The 27,885-nt window shown below is 41.3% G+C and overlaps 2 protein-coding genes across 2 annotated transcripts in view; one reads left to right on the top strand and one right to left on the bottom strand.

Annotated features, from left to right (window-relative positions):
• Positions 1–27,885, bottom strand: part of nt5dc1 (5'-nucleotidase domain containing 1) — a 796,921-nt gene that overhangs the window by 662,937 nt on the left and 106,099 nt on the right. The window lies entirely within an intron of this gene.
• On the top strand, positions 13,595–15,448 carry LOC139266981 (collagen alpha-1(X) chain-like). The gene has a single exon (XM_070884620.1). It carries the CDS (start codon positions 13,595–13,597, stop codon positions 15,446–15,448), a length of 1,854 nt encoding a protein of 617 aa, XP_070740721.1.

The raw sequence follows: 27,885 nt of genomic DNA, 5'->3' as shown, positions 1-27,885 counted from the left end.
GGACTGATGGCTATGTTGTGCATGTAAAATAATTCAATGCCTAGCTGAAGCCTATCAATTAGAGTAGATAGACTGCAGTTACTACTTACACTTAAATGTTCTTCTGTAAAACTCATGATGGAGACAAATAGTTGCTGATGAAACATTGGTTATGTTTTAGTTTAAGAACCTTACAATAACTGCCCTGAGAGCTGTGGCGGCTGGTTCACTGAATATAGTTACGGTGGAGATAGACAGATTTTTGAGCAATAAGGGAGTCAAGGATTATGGAGAGCGGGCAGGGAATTAGAATGGAAACCAAGATCAGATCTGCCATGATCTTACTGAATGGCAGAGCAGGCCGAGGGGCTAAATGACCTACTTCTGCTCCTATTTCTTAGGTTCTTATGTTCTTAAGTAGTGTACATTCCGAAATGTTCAAATTAAAAAGAGGATTCATCAAGTATGATTTTGTTGTATTTTCCAAAACAGGTCATCAGGTGAAGGGACAGTATCCAAGGAGATCATCTTCTGAAGAAAATGGACAGAATGGCAACGGCAATTCTGGCAGTAAGTAACAAATCATTTTATTGATGTAGGATAGAGTTTGTTCTTTACGGGAGCATGCACATTGCAAGTTGAGCACTGGTACAAAGAAAGTTTTAACTTTGCAACAGGATTGTAAACTTGTATAGGGTAAATGTGGAGTTAAGGACTGCTCAATAGTCTACTAGTTATGGTACTACACTAGTGACCCACAGGGTGAGAATTCAATTCTCAAGTTGTTAAACTGAATTCAATTCATCCGAATTGTCACGCAAACCCAACTGGGTCACTGAAATCTTTCCAGGAAAAGAGACGACCATCCTTACTCGGTCTGGCATACAGGTGACTCTAGCCCCACACACTGTGTGGTTGATGTTTAATATTCTCTGAAGTGGCCGAGCAGGCCACCAGTTATAAGTATTGTTACTGAATCAGTAATAAGAATAAATTTGGATGGCCTTATGAGCAACAGCCCTGTTATCGTATCAGGATAAGACTAAAGCAATCTCACCCCAGTCGACCTGGCAAAGTCTGTGGGCTGATGGCTGTGTTGTGCATGTAAAATAATTCAATGCCTAACTGAAGCCTTTCAATTAGAGTAGATAGATTGCAGTTACTACTTACACTTAAATGTTCTTCTGTAAAACTCATGATGGAGACAAATAGTTGCTGATGAAACATTGGTTATGTTTTAGTTTAAGAACCTTACAATAACTGCCCTGAGAGCTGTGGCAGCTGGTTCACTGAATATAGTTACGGTGGAGATAGACAGATTTTTGAGCAATAAGGGAGTCAAGGATTATGGGGAACGGGCAGGGAATTGGAATGGAAACCAAGATCAGATCTGCCATGATCTTACTGAATGGCAGAGCAGGCCGAGGGGCTAAACGGCCTACTTCTGCTCCTATTTCTTAGGTTCTTATGTTCTTAAGTAGTGTACATTCCAAAATGTTCAAATTAAAAAGAGGATTCATCAAGTATGATTTTGTTGTATTTTCCAAAACAGGTCATCAGGTGAAGGGACAGTATCCAAGGAGATCATCTTCTGAAGAAAATGGACAGAATGGCAACGCCAATTCTGGCAGTAAGTAACAAATCATTTTATTGATGTAGGATAGAGTTTGTTCTTTACGGGAGCATGCACATTGCAAGTTGAGCACTGGTACAAAGAAAGTTTTAACTTTGCAACAGGATTGTAAACTTGTGTCGGGTAAATTGGAGTTATGGACTGCTCAGTAGTCTACTGGTTATGGTACTACACTAGTGACCCACAGGGTGAGAATTCAATTCTCTAGTTGTTAAACTGAATTCAATTCATCCAAATTGTCACGCAAACCAACTGGGTCACTGAAATCTTCCAGGAAAGGAGCCGACCATCCTTACTCGGTCTGGCATACAGGTGACTCTAGCCCCACACACTGTGTTCGACTTTTAATATTCTCTGAAGTGGCCGAGCAGGCCACCAGTTATAAGTAATTGCTATGGAATCAGTAATAAGAATAAATTCGGATGTACTTATGAGCAACAGCCCTGCTATCGTATCAGGATAAGACTAAAGCAATCATACCCCAGTCGACCTGGCAAAGTCTGTGGGCTGATGGCTATGTTGGGAGAGCTGTCCTTTGCACATGTGCATGTAAAATAATTCAGTACCAAGCTGAAGTCAATCAATTACAGTAGATAGACGACAGTTACTATTTACATTTTTTTTTAATCCTGTAAAACTCAATAGAGACAAATAGGTGCTGGTGAAACAGTGGTTATGTTTTAGTTTATGATATTTGCTTGATGTAATGTACATTAACAGATGTTTAAACAAAAATGGATTTAGCAAATATGATTTTATTGTTTTTACCAAAACAGGTAATCAGGGGAAGGGACAGTATTCAAGGAGATCATCATCTGAAGAAAACGGACAAAATGGTCACTCCAATTCTGGCAGTAAGTAACAAGTCATTTTATTGATGTAGGATAGAGTTGTTCATTACGGGAGCAAGCACATTGCAAGTTGAGCACTGGTACAAAGAAGGTTTTATTTTGCAACAGGATTGTAAACTTGTACAGGGTAAATGTGGAGTTAAGGACTGCTCAGTAGTCTACTGGCTACACTAGTAACCCACAGGTTGAGAATTCAAACCCTACCATGGCAAGCTGTTAAACTGAATTCAATTCATCCAAATTGTCATGCAAACTCAACTGGGTCACTGAAATCTTTTCAGGAAAGGAGACGACAACCCTTACTTGGTCTGGCATACAGGTGACTCCAGCCCCGCACTATGTCGTCTACTTTTAATATTCTCTGAAATGGCCAAGCAGGCCACGCCGTTATCGTATCAGGATAAGACTAAAACAATCTCACCCCAGTTGACCTGGCAAAGTCTGTGGGCTGGTGGCTATGTTGTGCATGTAAAATAATTCAATGCCTAGCTGAAGCCGATCAATTAGAGTAGATAGATGACAGTTACTATTTACACTTAAAATTTTCTTCTGTAAAACTCATGATAGAGACAAATTGTTGGTGAAACATCAGTTATGTTTTAGTTTAAGAATCTTACTTATAGTGTACATTCTGAAACGTTCAAACTAAAAAGAGGGTTCATCAAGTATTTTCCAAAACAGGTCATCAGGTGAAAGGACAGTATTCAAGAAAATCATCTTCTGAAGAAAACGGACAGAATGGCGATGCCAGTTCCACAAGTAAGCCGTACATTTTTTTTTAATGAATGAGGCAAATTTGTCCTTTTGACGCATTCAAATCCGAAACAAATATGCAAATCAAAATATGACTTCATTCGTCTATGTAGCATATCTGTAATTTACTAACTTTAGACATCAGTAGACTTAACATGTATTATATAAAGGGAACTCTAACTTTTTCATATAAAGCACAAAAACGAAGCAATGTTTTGTTAAATTACTCCTAAACTCAAACTGTTAAATCCCTATATTTTGATGGCAACCCCAACAGGAGTAACCTTTTCTTTCTTTTTAAAAACACGATTCACTTAATAATATTAAGCGTGTACATAAAATAAAAATGAAACAGAAACTGTGGAGAGAGCAGAATCCATAATAAATACTTGGAAAAGAACATTTTTTAAATACATGGAAAAAAGGCAGGTGAATGGATAATTGAATAGCTCTTTCAAAACTTCATAGGCACGATGGGCCAAATAACCTACTTCTATGCTGCAAATTTCTTGCTGTATAACATGTTTTGGCCCATCACCTCAGTACTTTTGGTTATGGTATAACTTCAGCCAGTACAAAGTAGCATTTTAAAATCCAATGAACCACCTGAAAACCTCAGAACTGAATTAAAAATGACTATGAAGCTGTTGGATTATCATAAAAACTCAACTATTTCACTAATGTCCTTTAGGAAGGAAACCTGCCAACCTTACCTGGTCTGGCCTAAACATGACTCCAATCCCACACCAACGTAGTTGACTCTTTACTGCCCTCTGAAGTGGCCTAGCAAGCCACTCAGTTGTATCAAATTGCTACAAAGAATAAGAATAAAACTAGAGAGACCACGCAGCTGCAGCCTAGGTATCAAATTCGGACACGAAGAAGGCACAACCAACCAAGTTGACCCTGCAAAGTCCTCCTCACTAAACATCTGGGGACTGGAGCTAAAGTTGGGAGAGTAGTCCCATAGACTAGTCAAGCTGTAAGCCCGACATAATCATACCTTTCAGCCAATATCCCAGACTCCTCCATCACCATCCCCGGGTATGCCCTGTCCCACTAGCAGGACAGGTACACCAGAGATAAGGCCACAGTGATATACAGTCAAGTGAGAGTGATCTACTTAACATCGACAGCAAACCCCATGTAATTTCATGGCTACAGGTTAAACATAGGCAAGGAAACCTGCTGCTGATTACTATCTATGGCACTCCCTGAGCTGTGAATTATAGCTCCCTACAGAACACTTGGAGAAAGCATTGAGGGTAGCAAGGGCACAGAATATACTGAGTGGGGGACTTCAATGTCCACCACCAAGAGTGGCTTGGTACTGACCGAGCTGGCAGAATCCTGAAGGAAAAAGCTGCCAGACTAGGCTTGCGGCAGATGGTGAAAGAACCAACACGAGGAATAACCTACGACCTTGTCCTCACCTGTCTGTCACAGATGTATCTGTCCATGACAGTATTGGTAGGAGTGATCACTGCACAGCCCTTGTGGATACCAAGTCCATCTTCACATCTCCATCATGTTGTGGCACGACCACCATGCTATGTGGGATAGATTAGTAACAGATCTAGTCACTCAAAACTGGGTATCCATGAGGTGCTGTGGGCCATCAGCAGCAGCAGTAGAAGATTTGCATTTTGTCACAATCTGTAAACTCATGGCCCAACATATCCCTTACTCCTGCATCGCCATTAATCCTGGTTCAATGACAAATGTAAAAGAGCATGCCAGGAACATTACCAGGTGGACCTGAAAATGAAATGGCAATCTGATGAAACCACAACACAGGACTACATGCATGCTAAAGAGGTGCAGTCTGGCAGCTAGGTCCTTCAGAACTCAGCCAGCAGCGGTATCAACAAGTCTGTCTTGGCACTGGACAATCTGTAACTTATTTTCAAATTGCTCCATGGCCTTACCCCGCCATATCTTTGTAATCTCCTCCAGCCCCTCACCCCTCCACACCACCACTGCCCTCTTGAGCATCCCTGATTACAATTGCTCAACCATTGGTGGCCGTGCCTTCTGTTGCCTAGGCCCCAAGCTCTGGAACTCCCTGCCTAAACCTCTCCGCCCCTCTACCTCTTTTTCCTCCTTCAAATCGCTCCTTAAAACCTACCTCTTTGACCCTGCGCTAATTTCTACTTATGCAGCCCAGTGACATTTTTCGCTCATAATATTCCTGTGAAGCGCCTTGGGACATTTCACTACGTTAAAGGCGCTACATAAATATAAGTTGTTGTTGTTATTTCCATCATAGTTAAATATCATTTGGAGGAAGCTATGAGTACTAACTCCTCAGCAGCTGGTATGGGGGGGGGTGGTAGATGGCGATTCGCTGACGGGACCTATTTCTCTTAGCAGAGTGGTCAACAACCAGGGCATAAATTGATAGAAGGTTTAGAGGGGATTTGAGGGGAAATTTCTTCACGCAGAGGGTTGCTGGGGGTCTGGAACTCACTGCCTGAAAGGGTGGTAGAGGCAGAAACCCATACCACATTTAAAAAGTACTTGGATGTACACTTGAAGTGCCGTAACCTGCAGGGTTACGGACCTAGAGCTGGAAAATGGAATCAGGCTGGATAGTCTCTTGTTGGCCAGCGCGGACACGATGGGCCGAAATGGCCTCCTTCCATGCTGTAAACTTCTATGATCCTATCTCACCCATGGAGAACATATGCCTTTCATTTTCACTTCCAATATAAAGTACCTTATATTGATCCATATTAAATTTGATTTATATATATTACATAGGATATACAGCACAGAAACAGGCCACTCGGCCCAACCATTCCATGCCGGTGTTTATACTCCACTCAAGCCTCCCCCCATCTTTCATCTCTAACTCTATCAGCATAACCCTCTATTTCCTTCTCACTCAGATGCTTATCTAGGCTCTCCTTAAATGCATCTATACTATTTGCTTCAACCATTCCCTGTGGTAGCGAGTGCCACATTCTCACCACTCTCTGGGTAAATAAGTTCCTTCTGAATTCCCTATTTGATTTCTTGGTGACTATCTTATATTAATGGCCTCTAGCTTTGCTCTTCCCCACAAGTAGAAACGCTCTATCAAAACCTTTCATAATTTTAAAGACCTTTATTAGGTCAGTCCTCAGCCTTCTCTTTTTAACAGAAAAGAGATCCGGCCTGTTCATCTTTTCCCAATAGGTATACCCTCGCATTTCTGGTATCATCCTTGTAAATCTTTTTTGCACTGTCACCAGTGCCTCTATATTCTTTGTATAATATAGCGACCAGAAATGTACAAGTTTAGTATAACTTCTCTACTTTTCAATTCAATCCCTCTAGAAATAAAGCCTAGTGCTTGGGTTGCCTTTTTATGGCCTCGTTAACCTGTGTCGCTACTTTCAGTGATCTGTGTATTTGTACTCCGAAATCCCTTTGCTTCTCCACCTCACTTAGATTCGTATTTTCCAAGTAATATGTGACCTCCCTATTTTTCTTACCAAAATGTAACTCCTCACGTGTGTTGAATTTCATATGCCCATTTTTCATTTATTATTGGCGTCTTGTAATTTGTTGCAGTCCTCCTCAGTATTGACTATCCCCCGCAATTCGGTGTGGTCTGCAAATTCAGAAATTGTGTCTTTGATTTAGATGAGGGGATTAAATGTAGTATCTCCAAATTTGCGGATGACACTAAGTTGGGTGGCAGTGTGAGCTGCGAGGAGGATGCTGTGAGGCTGCAGAGCGACTTGGATAGGTTAGGTGAGTGGGCAAATGCATGGCAGATGAAGTATAATGTGGATAAATGTGAGGTTATCCACTTTGGTGGTAAAAACAGAGAGACAGACTATTATCTGAATGGTGACAGATTAGGAAAAGGGGAGGTGCAAAGAGACCTGGGTGTCATGGTACATCAGTCATTGAAGGTTGGCATGCAGGTGCAGCAGGCGGTTAAGAAAGCAAATGGCATGTTGGCCTTCATAGCAAGGGGATTTGAGTACAGGGGCAGGGAGGTGTTGCTACAGTTGTACAGGGCATTGGTGAGGCCACACCTGGAGTATTGTGTACAGTTTTGGTCTCCTAACCTGAGGAAGGACATTCTTGCTATTGAGGGAGTGCAGCGAAGGTTCACCAGACTGATTCCCGGGATGGCGGGACTGACCTATCAAGAAAGACTGGATCAACTGGGCTTGTATTCACTGGAGTTCAGAAGAATGAGAGGGGACCTCATAGAAACATATAAAATTCTGACGGGGTTAGACAGGTTAGATGCAGGAAGAATGTTCCCAATGTTGGGGAAGTCCAGAACCAGGGGTCACAGTCTAAGGATAAGGGGTAAGCCATTTAGGACCGAGATGCGGAGGAACTTCTTCACCCAGAGAGTGGTGAACCTGTGGAATTCTCTACCACAGAAAGTTGTTGAGGCCAATTCACTAAATATATTCAAAAAGGAGTTAGATGAGGTCCTTACTGCTAGGGCGATCAAGGGGTATGGCGAGAAAGCAGGAATGGGGTACTGAAGTTGAATGTTCAGCCATGAACTCATTGAATGGCGGTGCAGGCTAGAAGGGCCGAATGGCCTACTCCTGCACCTATTTTCTATGTTTCTAAGTCCAAATCGTTAATATTAATTGTGAACAACAGTGGTCCCAGCACTGTTCCTTATAGAACACCACTTCCCACCTTCTGCCACTTCTGACTCTATTAAGCACCATTTAAATATTTCCCACTGCTGTTCTACATCGTTTGCCAATATAGTTGTCCATTTTATTTTTCCAAGTTCTATTCTCAGCCCCACAAAATCAGCTTTCTCCAATCTATTACCTTTGTCTTCATCATACTTATGTCCTTTTCAATTATCATCATAAAGCGTATTATATGATAGTCACTATTACCTAGATGTTCCCCTACTTTTACTTCTTTTATCTGCTCTGGTTCATTCCCCATTACTAGATCCAACAGCGAATCCTCCCTTGTTGAGCTTCTTACATATTAGGTTAGATAGGAGTCCTGTATACATTGTAGGAACTCCATTCCCTTATCCCCTTTACCTATCTCTTCTGGCCAATTAAGAGTGGGGTAGTTGAAATCCCCCATGATTATTATTCTATGTTTTTTACTCATTTCCCTAATTTTGTTTGCATATTTCTTCCTCCACCTCCCTTCCCCTATTAGATGGTCTGTAGACTACCCCTATTAGTGTAATTAATTCTTTAAACCTTTTATTTTTGTCCATATGGATTCTGTTTTTGGTTTACTGATATAGCTGCATTACTTTTTTCTACTGCCTAATAAGTACAGCGACAACACCTCCCCTTTCTCCCTCTCTATCTTTTCTAAATATGTTATACCCTGTAATGTTTATTTCCCAGTCATCATTTCTGTGTAGCCCAGGCTCAGTAATCCCTATGTCTGGTTTCTCACAACAAATTATTGCTTCTAGTTCCGCTGTTTTCTTACGAACACTGTGTGCATTGCTGTACACATGGTTTAACTCATTTTTAATATCAGCTCCTCTAACTTTATTGTTGACATCTTTTTACAATCCTGTTCTATAACTATTTATTCATTAATGGCCTCCCTGACATTATTCTTTCCTAGGCTCTCCTTTTCTGTTTTGTTTAATTTTAGGCTGATTTCATTTCTTGTCGATCCCTCCCCTCATCTTACGAGTTTAAAGCCTTTGCTACCTCCCTATTTACCCTTTCCAATAGAACACGTGTCCCATCCTGGTTCAGGTGGAGCCTGTCCCATTGGTACAGTTCCTTCTTGTCCCAGTACTGGTGCCAGTGTCCCATGAAAAGGAACCCCTCTTTCCCACACCAGCCCTTTAGCCATGTGTTAATTCACCTGATCTGACTGTTTCTATGCCAATTTGCACGTGGCTCGGAAAATAATCTCGAGATTATTACCCTCGAGGTATTAATTTCACTCCTAACTCCTGATACTCCTTCAGCAGGACCTCCTCCCTGTTCCTACCACTGATCTGCCCAGGAGCAAACCCTGTTGATCTCTCTTTGTAAAATGTTGACCCTTTTTTGAGAATACTAACTGACTGGGATTCCTATTTCACAACTGTGCTCAGAACTTTATTCTGTAAAAATTGTGACGCAGACAGAAAAGGTTCATTGAACACACTTGCAATGGATGATCAAACTTTAAAGTGAAAAAATATATACTGTTTTTGTCTTTACCAAAATAGGTGATGACCATGATGTGCAGAACAATTACTCCGATTCTTCTTCTTCCTCCTCTTCTTCTTCAGGTAAACGATATGAAATGATTATATGCAGAACAGAATATTTTAAGACACTATCAAGATTATATGAACTATGTACATGAAAATATGATTTTATTGCCTACCATTACACATCCTCCAGTTATAAACTTGGAATGCAGAACCAAGTATCCATTTCATTCTGAAAACTTGTCAAGATTCAGATGTTCACTTCAATGATTTCACAGCTCAGTTGTGTTTTGGGTCGTTTTCAGCCAATCAGGAACCACATTTTTACAAACATTGTTCCCAGCTCAAGAATGGAGACATGGGGAAGTAAAATAATATAAAATGTTAAAATAAACAGTCGAATTAAAATAATGAAACACCAGTAATAAAAATTCTGAAGGAAAAAAATAAGCAAAAAGACAGACAAAATAATGTTTGCCATTTCACTTATGCAGTATAGGTTAAAATGTTTATAACATTATTACAGTAAAGCTATTAAGTAGATGGTTGGTAGTGGTGAAAAGAAGTTGGGGTTTAGTGACTTGGGGAGAATGTTTTTTCAAGGACAGATGCAGAAGGAAGTGGGATTGGGAAGGGTAGAAGGATGTGTCAAGCAAGTGGTCAGAGTGGCCTTGACTGTGGTCGAGACAATAGAAGTAGGGATTTTTGTGTACAGATCTAGTAGGCTCCTGATTGAGAATAACTATTCTCATTTCACTTTGGCCCATTCCAGTATGTGCAGAAAAGACATTTTATCCGATTTAAAATATAGTGTGCTAACCAACTGTGCAATAATCCCACGCCTCCCCCCCACTCCATTCTATTCTGAAATAATTAGAATGGGGCCAAAAAACAATGTCGCTTCCAATATACTCCTGCCAGAAAGGCCACAGATTTGGTCAGAACCCAAATACACTGGATCACAGTCTTACACCGGGGGAGTGTAAAAGGCGGACTATCCACCAGACGCTAATAAGGCCGATTGTCTAGGAGCGACTGGACTGGAGATTATCAAAGCCCCTATTCCCAGCCACTGAAAGGGCAGCTGGTTCATCAACACAGATATGCTGAATAGTGAACGAGTGCCCCACCATGCCTACACCAAGGCCTGGACTGCCCAAGAAAAATCTTTAAAATTTTAATTTTGTTAATATTTGTTCCCTTACAAAGGAAGCCGAATGGGTACTTAGCTTTCCTTTCTGGGTGTCATGGAACACCCCCCAATTTTCCTTTATCTGGGTGCGGGCAAGTGCCTTAGTTGCACCCCAATGGTGCAGGCATCCACCACTGGAATGAAAATGGGGGAACAACTGCGTAGCCCATAAAGTCGAGCAGAGCTACTAGCAGAGCTCTTCAATTGGATACTTCCCAGAATTAGATTGGGTTTAGCACAGCCAGCTTTTATAACATGGCTTCGAATGTTACTAGCTCATCCAGATCCTGTTTACGCTTCAATACTGATAAAACATTTCCTGAAATTAATTCTGCAGTTTGTGAATAGCATTGCTAGATCCCAGAGCTGAACATAGACATTTCAAATAAGAGATAATAATATGTTACATAATATATATTACAAAACTATACGTTATGTTGATAGATCAAAGACAATGGTTGGTTGTCCTTTTGTGGTCTGAAGATGGTGTTATATTGATATTTTTGCATGCAAGTATTGATATCTTAGTACGGGTACAACGTCCAAAATCCGGAATCCTCGGGATTGAATCCGTTCCAGTTTTGTTTTTTTTCCAGATTTCAGACAAGAAAATCAATAGTCTGAAATCCGGAATCTTCGACCGAATCCGTGCCGGGTTTTGAGTGGTGACGTCCAAAATCCAGCACGGATTCAATCAAGGATTCCAGATTTCAGACTATTGATTTTCTTGTCTGAAATCCTGAATCCTGAAATGAAACAGTGCCGGATTTTGGGTTTTGCCTCAAAAATGTCCTGTTTTCAGACAGTAATTCAGGATTCCGGACGACTCCATCAGCTATGCGCAAAATGTCTGGTTTTCGGACAATTCTGGTTTTTGGAGTTCCGGATTCGGGACGTTGCACCTGTAATACCAAGATGTACACTTCATTTTAACCATACATGGTTTTAGTATTCAATACTTCAACACTCAGAATAGTTTGTTGTAGTGCTCTTAAACATATTCCGCATAAAAAAATCTATCGAAGAACTTTTTGGTACAGCCACGTTTCCCACTCATATGAAAGCCGAATCTATTTAAGCAGCAGATTTTTTTACCTTCACTTCAACAAATGATAATGCAATGTTCATCTAAAAAGGTCAGTTTAACATCTCATTATTAACTACTAGACTCTTGCAGTCATATTTAATTCGTCTATATCACCTTAAATTGTATTTTTGTGGTAAAAATGGAGAAACATATCAAGTAAATTGGTTTTGTGCTCCCAAGGTATATATGGGCAAGTACCAAAAACTATGGAATTTAAGACACAAAAAAAACAGAAATAGTGGGGAACCAAGGGTCTAATGAGTGAGGATCTTCAAGTATTTAATATTAAGTAAAGAAAATGTATTGGACATATTAATGGGAATAAATGCCGACAAAGTCCTCAACCTGATGGCCTAGAGTTGTAAAAGATATGGCTGCAGAGACAGTGAATGTATTGGTTGTGATCTTCCAAAATTCCTCGATTCTGGAACAGTCCCAATGGATTGGAAGATAGCAAATGTAACACCACTATTTAAGAAAGGAGAGAGAGAGAAAACAGTTAAATGCAGGCTAGTTAGCCAGACATCAGTTGTTGAGAAAATGCTGGAATCCATTATTAAGTCAGTCCATTATTAAGGGCACTCATATTCTGACTAGGCATGGTTTTATGAAAGAGTAACCGTGTTTGACAAATCGGTTAAGAGTTTTTTTTTTAAAAAGAGGATGTAACTAGCAGGATAAAGGGGAACCAGTGGGCGTAGTATATTTGGATTTTAAAAAGGCATTCAATAAGGTGTCACATGAAATTTTATTACACAAGCTCATGGTGCTGGGGGAAATATATTAGCATGGATAGAGGGTTAGTTGAAGGACATAAAACAAAGAGTAGGAATAAAAAGGTCATTTTCAAGTTGGCAGGCTGTTACTAGTGGGGTGTGGCAAGGGTCAATGCTGGGGCCTCAGCTATTTACCATCTACATTAATGACTTAGAAGAAGGGACCATGTGTAATGTATCCAAGTTTGCTGATGAAACAAAGCTAGATGGGAAAGTAAGCTGTGAGGAGGACACAAAGAATGCAAAGGAATATGGACAGGTTAAGTGAGTGCGCAAGAAAGTTGCAGATGGAGTATAATGTGGAGAAATGTGAGGTTATTCACATTGATAGGAAGTTTCTCACCGTTTTTTTTATATGGTGAGAAATTATTAAGTGTTGGTGTTCAGAGGGATTTGGGTGTCCTTGTACATGAAACACAAAGTTAATATGCAGGTACAGCAAGCAATTATGAAGGCAAATGGGATGTTGATCTTTACTGCAAAGGGGATTGGAGTACAAAAGTAAGGAAGTCTTGCTGCAATTGTACAGGGCTTTGGTGAGACCACATCTGGAGTACGGTGTACAGTTTTGGTCTCCATACCCAAGGCAGGCTTTATTTGCCTTGGAGCCAGTGCAAGAAGGTTCACTAGATTGATTCCTGGGATGAGAGGGCTGTCCTATGAACAGAGATCGAGTAGAATGGTCGAATACTCTCTGGAGTTTAGAAAATTTAGAGGTGATCTCATTGAAACAGAAGATTCTGAGAAGGCTCGACAGGGTAGATGCTGGGAGGCTGTTTCCCCTGGCTGGAGAGTCTAGAACTAGCAGAGTCTCAGGATAAGGGGCCGGCCATTTAGAACTGAGATGAGAAGAAGTTTCTTCACAGAGGCTTGTGAATCTTTGGAATTCTCCATCCCAGTGGACTATGGATGCTCAGTCATTGAGCATATTCAAGACTGAGATCGATAGATTTTTAGGGATCAAGGGATATGGGGATCAGGTGGGAAAGTGCAGTTGAGGTCAAAGATTAGCCATGATCTTACTGAATGATGGAGCAGGCTTGAGGGGCTATAAGGTCTACTCCTGCTATTATTTCTTATGTTCTTATGTTAATTCACGTTGGCATACAACATATAGTGCACAATAAAATGTGTCTTAACACCATAATCTGAAAGACATGTATTTATTTTCAACAGAAGAACAAAATGGACAGCCAGGACCACCTGGATCACCAGGACCACATGGTCCACCAGGATACCCAGGAAAGCCAGGTTTTGGGTTGCCAGGACATCCTGGTAAGCCAGGACCACCAGGGCCACAAGGATTATCAGCTATTGGAAAACCAGGCCGTCCAGGAGAACCAGGAAGGTCAGGTGTGCCAGGAGCTCCTGGACGAAAAGGGGATAAGGGATTTCAGGGGTCGCAAGGACCAAGAGGTCCTCCAGGACCGAGTGGACCTCCTGGATCACCTGGGTTATCTGTCATTGGTAAAACAGGTGCTAAAGGATCACCAGGTCCTCCAGGAACACTTGGATTTCCTGGAAGAAAAGGGGACCCAGGATACCAAGGTCAACCTGGTCCAAAAGGGGACAAGGGACTTGGAAGTCCAGGGCGACCCGGTGATAAAGGTCTTCCAGGACCACGTGGTCCACAAGGATCACCTGGATCAGACGGTAAAGGACACACAGGAGCCCCTGGTCTTAAAGGTGAACCAGGTCACAAAGGTGAAAAGGGATCGCCAGGGTCATCTGGACATCCAGGTAAAGCAGGCCAAGATGGTCCACCAGGATTACCTGGAAAACAAGGGATTGGAAAGCCTGGAGCACAGGGACCACGAGGAGTTCCTGGGATGAAGGGTCATCCTGGTCTGCAAGGTTTGCCAGGTGCACCTGGTTTGCCAGGTTTAGGAAAGCCAGGTCTGCCAGGACTCAAAGGGCACCCTGGTTCTACTGGCTTGGCTGGAAAACCTGGAGAGAAAGGAGAGAAAGGATCATCTGGAGGACCTGGAGCTCGTGGTCCTGTAGGATCACCTGGGCCATCGGGAATAAAAGGCCCTAAAGGTCCACCAGGTACAGTCGGTGCACCAGGAGAAAAAGGCCATCCTGGATTAATAGGTCCAGAAGGGCATTCAGGCTCAAAAGGTGAGCCTGGATCAACTGGTGAGCTTGGAAAAACAGGGCCTCCAGGAAAGCCGGGGGCAGGGGGTGCAAAAGGAGCACCAGGTCCAACTGGCAAACAAGGTGATACAGGAATTACTGGGCCACGTGGAAAACCAGGTGGTCCAGGTGCTTCAGGTCCTCAAGGGCCTCTCGGACATCCAGGTGAACCAGGAAAGAAAGGACATCCTGGAACACCTGGTTCAAAAGGTTCAACTGGATCTCCAGGTTCTCCAGGACACCCTGGAGAAAAAGGAGATCCTGGAGTCCCAGGTTCGCCAGGTCCTCCAAGTAAATCGGATGAAAAAATTATTAAGGGACCACGTGGTCCAGCAGGACCAAAAGGAGTAAGCGGACCACCAGGTAATCCAGGATCCCCTGGTTCAGCAGGCCCACCTGGCCCACCAGGAGAAATTATTTTGCAAAAAGGAAAATACGCAGGCTATAATGGTTACAGCAGTTCAGGTGAAGTGGTGAGTCCTGTTCCAGCATTTACAGCCATTCTTTCTCAGCCATATCCTTCAACAGGGAAACCAATAGTGTTTGATAAAATATTGACCAATTCAAATAACAATTATGATTCATCAAAGGGAATTTTTACGTGTGAAATATCTGGCATCTATCAATTTTTTTATCATGTACATGTCAAGGAAGCAAATGTTTGGGTTGGATTATATAAAAACAATGAACCTGTAATGTACACATATGATGAATATACACCGCAATATGTTGATCATGCCTCAGGAACTGCTATCTTATATTTGGATGAAGACGACAAAGTATATGTACAATTACCTGCAGAAAAATCTAATGGTGTATATTCTTCTGAATATATGTATTCATCCTTTTCTGGATTGTTAATTACACCTTCATGATGTATGTAAATTTAAAAAAGCAGATCTGGGAATTTAAATCTGACAAAGTCAGTTGAGGTTGTAAGGGAATTTATGAAAATGACATAAATATCCAACAAATGTCAGTGTAACAAATCACTGCAGTATTTTAAAGGAATAACATGTATTCCAGGGAGGTAAACGTTACTGCATTGATCAAAATAGCACATTTGCTGAAGGCGAGATCTTTTAGTCTCATTATGTGTGTACAGATCATAGATAAAAACTGATTTTTTGACAAATATAGTATAAGAAATTATGATGTACTTTCTTGCCAATTGGTCACTTCAAATTATATTATAACACTGGTCACTTTATGACGTAATTCCACTTAACTGCATGACTTTGGGATACTCTCTATCAATGTGAAAAATGTTTCCAGCTGCATGAAATGCCAGTTTTGGGCTGCACTTACATTACAACTGCAGCATCAGTGAAAAGCAGTTTTGAAGTTGTAGTATAAATCTGGAAGTCTCACTCTAAATTCACTCCAAAATCATGAAAAGCCTAAACCTTTGGATTCACAATATAGCTTTAATGTTGGTACGAAGCAAAACTGCTTTGCACAAATGCTAGTTAGTGTAACTGCAGTTTTAAACTGTCCTCCTTGTGATCCAACTAAAAATAGTCTGCAATATCCATTATTTTTAATTTAATACGTGAAATTCTAGAACTTCAGGGATTAGATTATGTTGTACGATTTCCATATTTTAGTGTACCACCACTATTTCTTCAAAAGCAATAAACAACATTAAGAATACAATGGTTCCATTGTTCCATTTATAACATGCCTCTTTTCTTCAAATGCAAAATAAAGGTTAAACGCAAACATTGATTTTTCTTAATGATTACACTTGAAATGACAAATGGTGTTATTCAAAGAATTTATAAATAATAAACTGAATTTCAAATCGCATTACCAATGGCTTAGAAACGTTTTCTTACGTGCAAATAAATGATTAAACAAGATAGAACTTTGTTTATATGCCCAATTTACTCTTGTCTGCACAAATATATGTATAATATGCATCAATTTTATATTTGATTTTATAACATTAGATTTTATAACAGTAATACAATATTGAGCAGGCCTCAGGAAGTGCTGGTTTAACATTTGGACCAAATGGCCCCTTGGTGATCTTATAAACTATACACTTACAAATCTTGAGCAAGATGCTGGTCTCGCAGAACAGATTAGCTCTCTGATCAACCAGTTCATGATGCTGATCTGAAATGACCAGCTGGTCTCCACACAGCTCACAAATGTTGCCATTTAGATCTGCACCATCTTCTTTGAGTACATACTGATGCAAATATTGCAAATTTTTCAGCGATAAGGGAGTAAAGGGTTATAGGGATCGGGCAGGGAAGTGGAGCTGAGTCCATGATCAGATCAGCCATGATCTTATTGAATGGTGGAGCAGGCTCGAGGGGCCAAATTGCCGACTACTGCTCCTATTTTTTATGTTCTTAAGTATAACAAAGTCCTAATACAAAAACAGTTGAGGCTATAAGGCCTTACATCAGGCCAGCCTGGGATACAACATTTGAGTTGTGAAGTCAAACTAATGATGCTTGGAGAAATAATGTAACACATAAGGGGCTCGAGTTTCCCTAACCTGTTTTTCTGGCGCCCTCACCTGAGGTGCACCGTTTTTATCCGCCTCTAAGCGCACCGAAAAAAGACGCCAGTATTCTGGCCGCTCCCCAGCCTCGCTTCGGTCGTGGTGCAGCGTGGCCCAATGGATTGGGGGCCGAGCCAGGTCCTGTAAGGCCGAATCTGTGAGTACGCGCTGCAGGCTGTGTGGGAGGGGCTGAAGCACGCCGTCCCTAGCCCTGGCCGAATGGGCTCCCTCATCGGTGGCCCGCTGCGTTCCCTGAAGTAGGACTTCTATTTTTTATTTGTTATTTACTGATTGATTTTGGTGCTTTAGGTGCAGGGTTCCTTCTATTTTTTTTATTTGTTATTTATTGATTGCTTATTCTTATTACTTTGGTTTTGGTGCTTTAGGTGCAAGGTTCTTCTATTTTATTTGTTAATTAATTGCTTATTACTTTTTGTGTTTTGTTTGGTGCTTGGTGGTGCTTTAAATGTAGTTACTTGCGCCGATTCCTTAACTCTAGTTAAGATTTTTCTGTGCGGACAGAAGTGGCAACATACACTGGCCTAAGTTAGTTTGGAGCAACTATTTGCTGGCCAAACACCTAAAACAGGGGTAAGTTGCTGGGAACGCCGCCTTTTGAAAAAAAGAACTGAGCTAAAAAAAAACTAACTAACTCACTTACATTGGCGCAAATTAAATGGCCAGAATTGTAACTAAAAAGATAGTCCAGAAAAATCAAGTTACTCCAAAAAAGAGAGCAACTCCTGGGGAAATTTGGGCCCAAGGTTCTTACACATGATCACAAAAGAAACTCTGAGTATCTTTTATCAAAGAAGTCGTTCCTGATTGCGTGAATTGTAACATTCCCCGATGACTCCTGTCCCATCAAAGAGTAACACAAGAAGATACACTCAACTGCCGAGTTCATATTGTATAGAGAGCGCTCTACTTAAAATCTTCCTCCCCCTAGAAACAAGCAACTGTCTTTCTGTGAACATCAACCAAATGATACCCCGATCAATAGAAAAATATTAGATAGTAGCGAAAACTTTGTGTGAGTTTCTGAGACAAATGGAACTCACAATAGCCTTGGACAAAATGATGAAGCTTAAGAACTGTTTTATGCACAATATAAAGATGAGTCTGCAACTAACGTGAAATTCACTAAGTCTTCATGCAATATGAGGACTTGTAAGGTCTTACAGGAATCCACAGATTTAAAAAGCTCACAACCAAATTCAAGTTTTTATATTTGGTTAACCAGAGTAAGAAAGCATGAATGGGATCATTTAAAGGCAGAGTAAAAATGAGTAGAATATCATACTGCAATGAAATGACAATCGTTACACCTGCAAAAAAAACTTCCCTCTTGGTGTTGGGAGCCGTGTCCTGAAGCCAGCAGTGTTGTTGCATCTTACCACTTGCACTAAACACCTAAGCTTGTTTTGTGTCTTTTTCAAACACCTATTTTTCCACCAACTCACAATAACTGGTTACCTAAATCAATAATCACTCTGGCACAATTTCATAACTGATCAAAGACTGTCTTGCTTGTACTGTTATCCAATGCACAGTGATTCCACTACTAAAGGTATACCTGACTTCCATAGTTCATACATATTCATCACATGCATTACTTAAACAAGTGAGTGGGAAAACACCAAAACCCAGTATTTTTATACAATGCTCACAGAGGAATGTTATATTTTGCATCAAATGGGTAGATTTGTTTTGGTTTAAGTCCTAAAGGTGTAATTAGTCCATTCATTAAATCCAAATTAATTCTGGTTACTTTGATCATGAACCTTCTGGCAATATTTTAAATTTCTATGGCCCTGAAGTTCCTTCACATTCAATCCAACAAACTCTAGCATCTTATACTGTTGACCAACAATGAGCTTTGTTATCAGATGGACCTTTATCCAGGCAAAGCAGAAAAATCCTGCTCAAAGTATAAGATTTGAGGAACCTCACAGACTGCAAACAAGATTTCCACAGATAGATATTTCACCCAGAGTTTTTGGACCATTCAACATTAACATATCTTGCAAGAAAAAAAAATGTGGGGTGATGTGAACTGTACTCGACTCGCCTTAAAACCAGTCACAGCCGCCACCTTGTTCTCTTCGACACTCCTGATTCACTGCTATAAATTCAATTGATTCATCATCACAGAATGCTGGGACTCAATGTCAAGTGAATGCTGAGTATGCTAGTATAGGATTGTGCTCTAGGAGGTGGCCTAAGTGTCAAAAACGGAAAACCTTTCCAGTGGAAGCAAGGGCTCATAAGCCCCACACTCCTGCACCACACTGCTCCTCCTCCCCTCCAATTATTTTATTTGTTCTTGGGATGTGGGCAGCATTGGCAAGGCAGCATTGAAACCTAGTTGCCCCAAGGCACTACGAGTCGATGACATAAATGGGAATGGAGCTGCGTGTAGGCCTGTAGGCCAGACAGAGTAGGATGCCAAAAGATTGGCGAAGGCCTCCTTGGATACAGGGGGCTCAATAAATTCAAAATATATGTATGCTTGTATACTTACTAATTTCTCAAAGATACAGTGATCTTTGCACATTCAATGTTTTAGCTGGTTTTCCATGATTAACAGTTACTTTTTTATCTTACAGGTGGCCTTTTTGCTGAAAAATGGATAATATCATCAGGTCTATGGGCTGCCTCTACTGCATCATTCTGCAGAAATCAGGTTGTTCTTTCGATTACATCCCTACCCTCTCCCTCTATTATTTATGTCACCTAACTAACCTAATTTGATCAATATTTGTTTTGGGGATTTGATAGCATTTTAGCAAACTTATTGTTGGGTATTAAAACAGAAGATACTGGAAATTCACAGCTGCTCAGTCAGTATTTGTAAGGAGAAAAGAAAAGTTAGAACATTTTGAGAGCGTGACCAGTCATAACCTGTCTTTTCTCTTTACAAATGCTGACTGACCTGTTGTGTACTTAAGAACATAAGGGCCTAGAAATCCCGGTCGGCTGCTTCCCGGGTAAAAAAATTTAAAAAGATGCGCACTTACCTGAAGCTGCTGCGCCCACGAGAGATCCCGGTCCCGAAACCTCCGCTGATGTGCACACGCTCCAACTCGCAGTCAGGATGTTCGCAGGGCTGGAGCTGCAGTCACATGGCTCTGGGCAGCCAATCCAGGTAAAGTATATTCTCACTCATAATAATGGAAAGTTGGAGTTCCCATTATGATGATTGAGAAACCCCCACAAACACCCAAAACACAAATAAAAATAGAAAAAATACAACACATATTTTGATTAATTTAAATTAAAGTTATTATAAAATAAAAATATTTTCCTGATTTTTAAAAAAGTTTTTTAAATTATGGTTGAAAATAAACTTACCGTAGTGGGGAGGGTTTTTAACAATAAAGTTTAAAAATTTTATTTTATTATGTTTTTGTGTATTTTAAAACTCTTCCGCCTGTAAAAGTAAGCTATGCGCCTGCTTTTATCAGATGTAAGAGTTTTCAGGACATCCTGGAAGATCTGTTAAGCTCCAACTTGACAGATCGGAAAAGCCGGTTTTCAGCGCATGCTCATTGTGCGCTGAAAAACAGCTTTTGCGATGCCTTACCAGGTCCGTACATCATCATCATAGGCAGTCCCTCAAAATTGAGGAAGACTTGCTTCCACTCTACAAGTGAGTTCTTAGGTGACTGTACAGTCCAATGCCAGAATTCCGAGTCTCTGTCACAGATGGGACAGTCGTTCGTTGAAGGAAAGGGTGGGTGGGGAGTCTGGTTTGCCGCACGCTCCTTCCGCTGCCTGCGCTTGTTTTCTGCATGCTCTCGGCGACGAGACTCGAGATGTTCCGCGCCCTCCCGGATGCTCTTCCCCCACTTAGGAACCAATGCATTACAATCAATGCATCCACCATCTCCGCAGCCACTTCTTTTAAAACCCTAGGGATCCAGGCTATCCGGTCCAGGGGACTTGTCCACTTTTAGTCCCATTAGTTTGACTAGTACGTTATCTCTATTGATAGTGATTGTTTTAAGTTTCCCCCCTTCACCACTAGCTCCTTGATTATTATTGGGATGTTTTTAGTGTCTTCTACCATGAAGACCGATACCAAATATTTGTTCAAAGTCTCCACCATTTCCCTATTTCCCATTATTAATTCCCCAGTCTCATTCTCTAAGGGACCAACGTTTACTTTAGCTACTTGCTTCCTTTTTATATACCTGTAGAAGCTCTTGCTGTCTGTTTTTATATTTCTTGTTAGTTTACTCTCATATGCTATCTTCCCTTTATCATTTTGTTTTAGTCGTCCTTTGCTGGTTTCAAAAGATTTCCCAATCCTCTGGCCTTCCACTGTTCGCAACATTGTATGCCTTTGTTTTCAATTTGATACCATCCTTTACTTCCTTAGTTAGACTCTTAAGAGTCTTTCTCACTGGAATATATCTTTGCTGAGAGTTATGAAATATCTCCTTAAATGTTTGCCACTGCTTTTCTACAGTCTCGCCCTTTAATATATTTTCCCAGTCCATTTTAACCAACTCTGCCTTCATACCTTAGTAATTACATTTATTTAAGTTCAGGACACTAGTTTGAGACCTAGCTTTGTCACCCTCAAAGTGAATTGGAAATTCTATCATGCTATGATCACTCTTCCTAAGAGGATCCTTCACTACGAGACCATTAATTAATCCAGACTCGTTACACATTACCAGATCTAGAATAGTCTGCTCCCTGGTTGGTTCTACAACGTATTGTTGCAAGAAACCATCCCTATGAAACCATCCCACTCTATGAACAATTCCTCAAGGCTCCCTTTGGCAATTTGATTTGTCCAATCAATATGAAGATTAAAATCACCTATGATTATTGCCGTACCTTTCTTACAAGTCTCCATTATTTCTTGATTTATACCCTGTCCTAAAGTGTGACTACTATTTGGGTGCCTGTCAGCCACTCCCACCAGTGACTTCTTTCCCTTATTATTTATCTCCACCCAAACTGATTCTATATCTTGATCTTCTGAACCAGTATCATTTCTCACTACTGCACTGATCTCATTCCTCATCGACAGAGCTACCCCACCTTCTTTTCCTTTCTGCCTATCCTTACAAAATGGCAGATACCTCTGAATATTCAGTTTCCAGCCTTGGACACCTTGCAACCACGTCTCTGTAATGGCAATCAGATCATACCCATTTATTTCTATTTGTGCCGTAAACTCATCTATCGTTACGAATGCTTCGCGCGTTCAGATATAGCGCTATTAATTTTGTCTTGTGTATACGCTCTGTCCGTTACCGTCACACTCTGGTTATCATTAACCCTATCGCTACCCTGCACTTCTGCCTTCTCCTTTCTCTTTGACTTTTTTAATTTCTGCTCAACGGATCCCTCCCCTCACTATTTAGTTTAAAACCCTATCTACAGTTCTAGTTATTCGATTCACCAGGACACTGGCTCCAGCCTGGTTCAAATGAAATCCATCCTGATAGACCAGCTCCCTCCTATCTCAGTACTGGTGCCAGTGCCCATGAATTGAAATCCATTCCTCCCACACCAATCTTTGAGCCACGCGTTCATTTCTCTGATCTTATTTACCCTATGCAAATTTACTCGTGGCTCAGGTAATAATCCAGAAATTATTATCTTCGTGGTTCTGCTTTTTAAATTTAGTCCCTAGCTGCTCATACTCCCTCAGCAGAACCTCTTTCTTTGTCCTACCTATGTCATTGGTACCTTCGTGTACCACGACAACCGGATCTATACCTTTCCACTCCAAGTTCCTCTCCAACCCAGAGGAGATGTCCTTAACCCTGGCACCGGGCAGGCAACACAGCCTTTGGGACTCACGCTCAGCTGCAGAGAACAGTACTTATCCCCCTAACTATACTGTCCCCTACCACTACAACGTTTCTTATTACTCCCCCCACTTGAATGGCCCTCTATACCATGGTGCTGTGGTCAGTTTGCTCATCCTCCCTGCAGTCCTTGCTCTCATCCACACAGGGAGTAAGACCCTCGAACCTGTTGGACAAGAGCAAGGGCTGAGGCTCCTCCATCACTCGATCCTGGGTCCCCATACCTGCCTCGCTCGTAGTCACACCCTCCTGTCGCTGACCATGGACCAAATTTGAATTATTTAACTTAAGGGGTGTGACTCTCTCCTGGAACACAGCGTCCAGGTAACTCTCCCCCTCCCTGATGTGTCGCAGTGCCTGAAGCTCGGACTCCAGCTCATCAACACGGAGCCAAAGTTCCTCGAGCAGCCAACACTTACTGCAGATGTGGTCATCGTGGACCTCAATGGTGTCCACCAGCTCCCACATGTTGCAGCAGTAACATCGCCTGCCTTCCCATCCATAATGTATTTAATTAATTAAGTTTTGAAGTTACTAATATTTAGTTTTTAATACCAAATGTTAATTTAAACCAATGCCCAAGAAAGAGAGAAATACTGACCAACCAATCACTTCCCTGCTTTCCTGTGACGTCACACTTGGATTTAATTTTACTTCTGTCGCTCACCAGTCGGTTGGAGCTGTTTGGGCTGGCTTCTTTTATCCCCGCTGGGCTGGGCTGCAATGTTCATAATTATCTGTTCTTATTTCAGAGTTGTAGCTTTTTAAAAAATATTACTGTCAGTATTACAGGCTTTGTACTTTTATGCATAACAATGATTAATTTGCACTGTCGGCAGATGTTTATATCAATCTCTAATTTGTTTGTGACTGAGCAGAAGCTTTACTTCATTTCCAAATGTTGAGCTTTCTCTGTAGCCCTTTTCTTTCTTAAATTATTATTTTTCTGTACTTAACATAAGTTTGCAAATGGTGACCACTCCCTCCGCCCCCACCCCCATCCCCCCCCGACCTCTCCCTCCCCATATATGCCTAAACACTCCTGCATCGGACATTACAACTCTCACGTGTTCTCGGACCATTTGCCAGTGGAATTCACCTTCTGCCTCGTTAGAATCTTCCTGGAATGTCAATAACAATATACAAGAATGACCTGGTAAATTTTGGAAACTAACCATTGGCAAGGATTTCAACAATCCGCTCCAGGAAAGAGCTTTGTGGCTGCATTCTTGTATATTCCTCCAGGAGAACGAGAGAGCCGCTACATCTCAATCATTACTGAAGGATAAAAGCAAGTACCTTTCCTTCCTGCTTATACCATTGTTCTGGTGAATATGAGTGGGTTAGGTTGTTTCTCCCCTCCTCTTTAAAGGTCCTGATTATTGCCAGGATATGGTTCCACAGGCCTTCAGTACCTGGTCCAAGAAGTCAGTCATTTGTGAACCTAACTAGTTCCGATTTTCATCATTCTACCATTCGTGGCCGTACCTTCAGCTGCCTATGCCTTAAGCTCTTGGATCCCTTCATTAAACCTCTTCACCCCTTTCTCTTTCTCCTTGAAGTGCTGCAGTCTTTGGTCATTTGATTATTGCATGTGCTATTTCAAAGGTCATTAAGCATCAACCACATTTTGCAGGACCAGAGTCACATGTAGCCGAAATTTGAAAGGGCATTAGTGAAATAGTCCACAGTTTTCATGGTCATTTTCTTGGTGCTAGCCCATAAATAACCAGATTTAATTCAGTGTCATACTTGCCATGGTGGGATTTGAACTAACTGCATCTAAGCTTGCTGATCCAATACCATAGTGCCTGCAGTGTGTACCATCTACAAAATGCACTGCACCAACTCTCCAAGACATCTCCCAAACCCGCAACCTCTACCATCTAGAAGGACAAGTGCAGCAGGCACATGAGGACACCACCACCTCCAAATTCTCCTCCAAGTCACACATCATCCTGACTTGGAAATATAGCACCGTTCCTTCGTCACTGGGTCAAAATCCTGGAACTTCCTCCCTAACAGCATTGTGCAAGTACTGCCACCACATGGACTGCAGCAGATTAAGGCGACAGCTCACCACCATCTTCTCAAGGGCAATTAGAGATGGGCAATATATGCCGGCATTGCCAGCGAAGCCCACATCCCATGAATGAATGGACCTGAAATTCCTGTCGGAGGCTTCTTTTGGACGAACGCCTCCTATCCGAGAATTTTTACGAAATGATCTGGTGGTCCCGGAGGCGCCTGCGATTCCGGTGGGTGGGCCTTCTCTTCCCGCGCTGCGACGCACGCTCCCGTCCTCGAGGTTCCAATGCAGAAGCTGCAGTCACATGTGACTGCAAAACCAATCAGGGACAGTATTCTCATTAATAGCAATGGGAACTCCGAATCTACGAGTTCTCATTGCTAATAATGAGAAAAAAAATTAAACATACTAAACACAACATAAAAAATAAATAACACACTTCACATAATTAAAATTAATTAAAATGAAATAAAATTAAAGTTAATAAATGTGTTAGAAAAAAATACATATTTTACAGATTTTTTAAAAAAAGTTTTGTAATTAGGGTTTAAAGCAAACGTACCTTAGTGGGCAGGGTTTTCAACATTAAAATCTAATTTTAAATATTATTTTTACATGTTTTTTATAGGTTTTAAAACTGTTATGCTCGTAAAAGTAGGCTATGCGCCTGCTTTTATCAGGTGCAAGAGTTTTAAGGATATTTTGCTGGGCAAGAGATGGGCAAATACTGCAATCTTGCCCATGCGAATGTCCTTGCTGCTAAGATGCATTGGATCTGTCAAGCCTGAACTTGACAGATCGGAAAAGCCGGTTTTCGGCGCATGAGCATCACATGCCGAAAATTGGCTTTTACGATGCCTTCCGAGGTCCGTACACACTCCATACAGACCCGTGGAGGCCGGGATTTCAGGCCCATTAACCACGACACTAGACTGCCTTTTTCTGATATCAATGGAAGATAGCAGTATCTACAAACTATGTTTACCTGGGACTTTCCTGGATTGCCTTGACTGATTTAATTCTCTCTCATTGAAATTCTAGGATCTTGATGGTGGATTTGCTGCTGTCCTGGTGATTGTGAACTTGGTTTGTGCTTTTGGATTGAACTTCACATGATGATGTTTTCCTGAACAATTGTTATGTTGACATGAAATAGGTACACAACACAATTGTGTACTACTTGTTGGTTACTGTATGCTGAAAATTATAATTAAAAAGCTACAAAATAGACAATGCTGCTTCTGAATTCTGTTAAATTGAAGGCGGTCAATTAAGTAGAATCGCAAAGAACCTGATCCAACGATCTGAAAATGTTAAGATTTTATCTTCTCCCTCTCTCCCAGGCATTAAATAAAATGAATACTAATCATTTCCTTTTTTATTTATTTTGAGGCAAATTCAAGATTAGGAATTTGAGGGGAAAAGGGGTAGGGATTTACTTTATGCAGAATAACATTATTAAATAAGTGTAAATCAGACTATTAAATCAGAGTAGCAATAATTGTAGCATACACACCCAAAAAACACAAAAGGGGAATAAATTACAACTGTAGATCAAAACCCGATCAGAAAATTTCAAATCATGAGATGTGACTTAACCACCTCAAATATTACCAAATGCCTTTCTCTCCTTGGCCAAATTTGCTCACTATTCTAGAACCAGCCTGGATGGTAAGTACAATCCCACACATTAGTGTCCGAATCTACCTTGAGATTTAAATGGCACATCACCAAAACCATCTACTTGAACATCCGCAACATTGCCCATTTCCCCCATTACCTCGTCCCCACTAAAGCTTAGGTTCTTATCCCCAGTTTGGTTAACTCATGAACTGCTTCTCCAAATGATCTCTCCACCAGTGTTCGACAATCCACCTCCAGACCTCTGCTGCATTACCTATTCTCATTTTCAAATCCTTCGATGGCCTATCCTCCACTCATTCAACTCTAGTTTATTGTGCGTTCCCCTCTCCCACTTTGTTCCACCATCCGTACATCCAATACATCTCTATTGTTTTAGCCAGTACATCTTTACTCTCTGGAATTCAGTGCCTAAACCTCTTCTTCCTTACCACTACTCTCCCCACTTTCAAAAGCTTTCTCAAAATCTACCACTTCAATCACACCTCCTATAACGTCTCTCCCATTGCCTGGTGTGCTGTGATCGCTTCTAATGGAGCTTGAAACATCTATTACATGTAATTTGTTGTACATCTAAAGACCAGTGAATGTCATTTTGATATACAAATTGTAGTATAGATTTTGCCATTAGTTTTCCAGCAATATGTACATTAGCACATACCCTAATGTATCATATAGCATAAGGGCCAGTAAAGGGAACAGAGTGGTCAGGGGTTGAGTGGCAAGGGAACAGGAGAGTAGAATATGGATCTCATGGACAAGATGAGCTTGGGGAAGGCAGAAGAGATGGGAGAGAAACTGCCAAAAAGTTAGAGGTCCTTTTCTAGAGTGGAAGGAAGACTAGGAGATGTTTGGGGTTTTGGAGAGAAAGGGAGGATGGAGTATACGCAGCTGCATGGATGGTTTTGATCTTGGTGATGAAGAAATCTATGATCTCCTATGCAATACTGAAGATTTTGGAGGTAGCTCTGAAGTTACACTGTGAAAGCAATCATCTGTGTGGATTAATATATAGAATCAGTGAAGAAGAATGCTTACCAGGCAGTCGGAGCAGCGGGAGGTCGAGGATTGAGTCCTATAAAAGGCCAGGAGCTTGGGTAGTCGGAGCAGCGGGAGGCTAAGAATCGAAGCGTATAAAAGGCCAGGAGTTCGGGCAGTCGGAGCAGCGGGAGGTCGAGGATCGAGGCCTATAAAAGGCCAGGAGTTCGGGCAGTCGGAGCAGCGGGAGGTCGAGGATCGAGGTCTATAAATTGCCAGGAGCAGCGGCAGCAGCTAGCTGGTGCAGGGACA

Source organism: Pristiophorus japonicus, chromosome 7 (assembly GCF_044704955.1).
Source record: "Pristiophorus japonicus isolate sPriJap1 chromosome 7, sPriJap1.hap1, whole genome shotgun sequence".
NCBI lineage: Eukaryota > Metazoa > Chordata > Chondrichthyes > Pristiophoridae > Pristiophorus > Pristiophorus japonicus.
Note: the sequence above shows the minus strand (reverse complement) of the source record. Positions and strands in the feature narration are given on the sequence as shown.

What these genes read in the sequence shown, in the direction of transcription:
- LOC139266981 (XM_070884620.1), top strand. Translation starts at nt 13,595, where the DNA reads ATGTATTTATTTTCAACAGAAGAACAAAATGGACAGCCAGGACCACCT.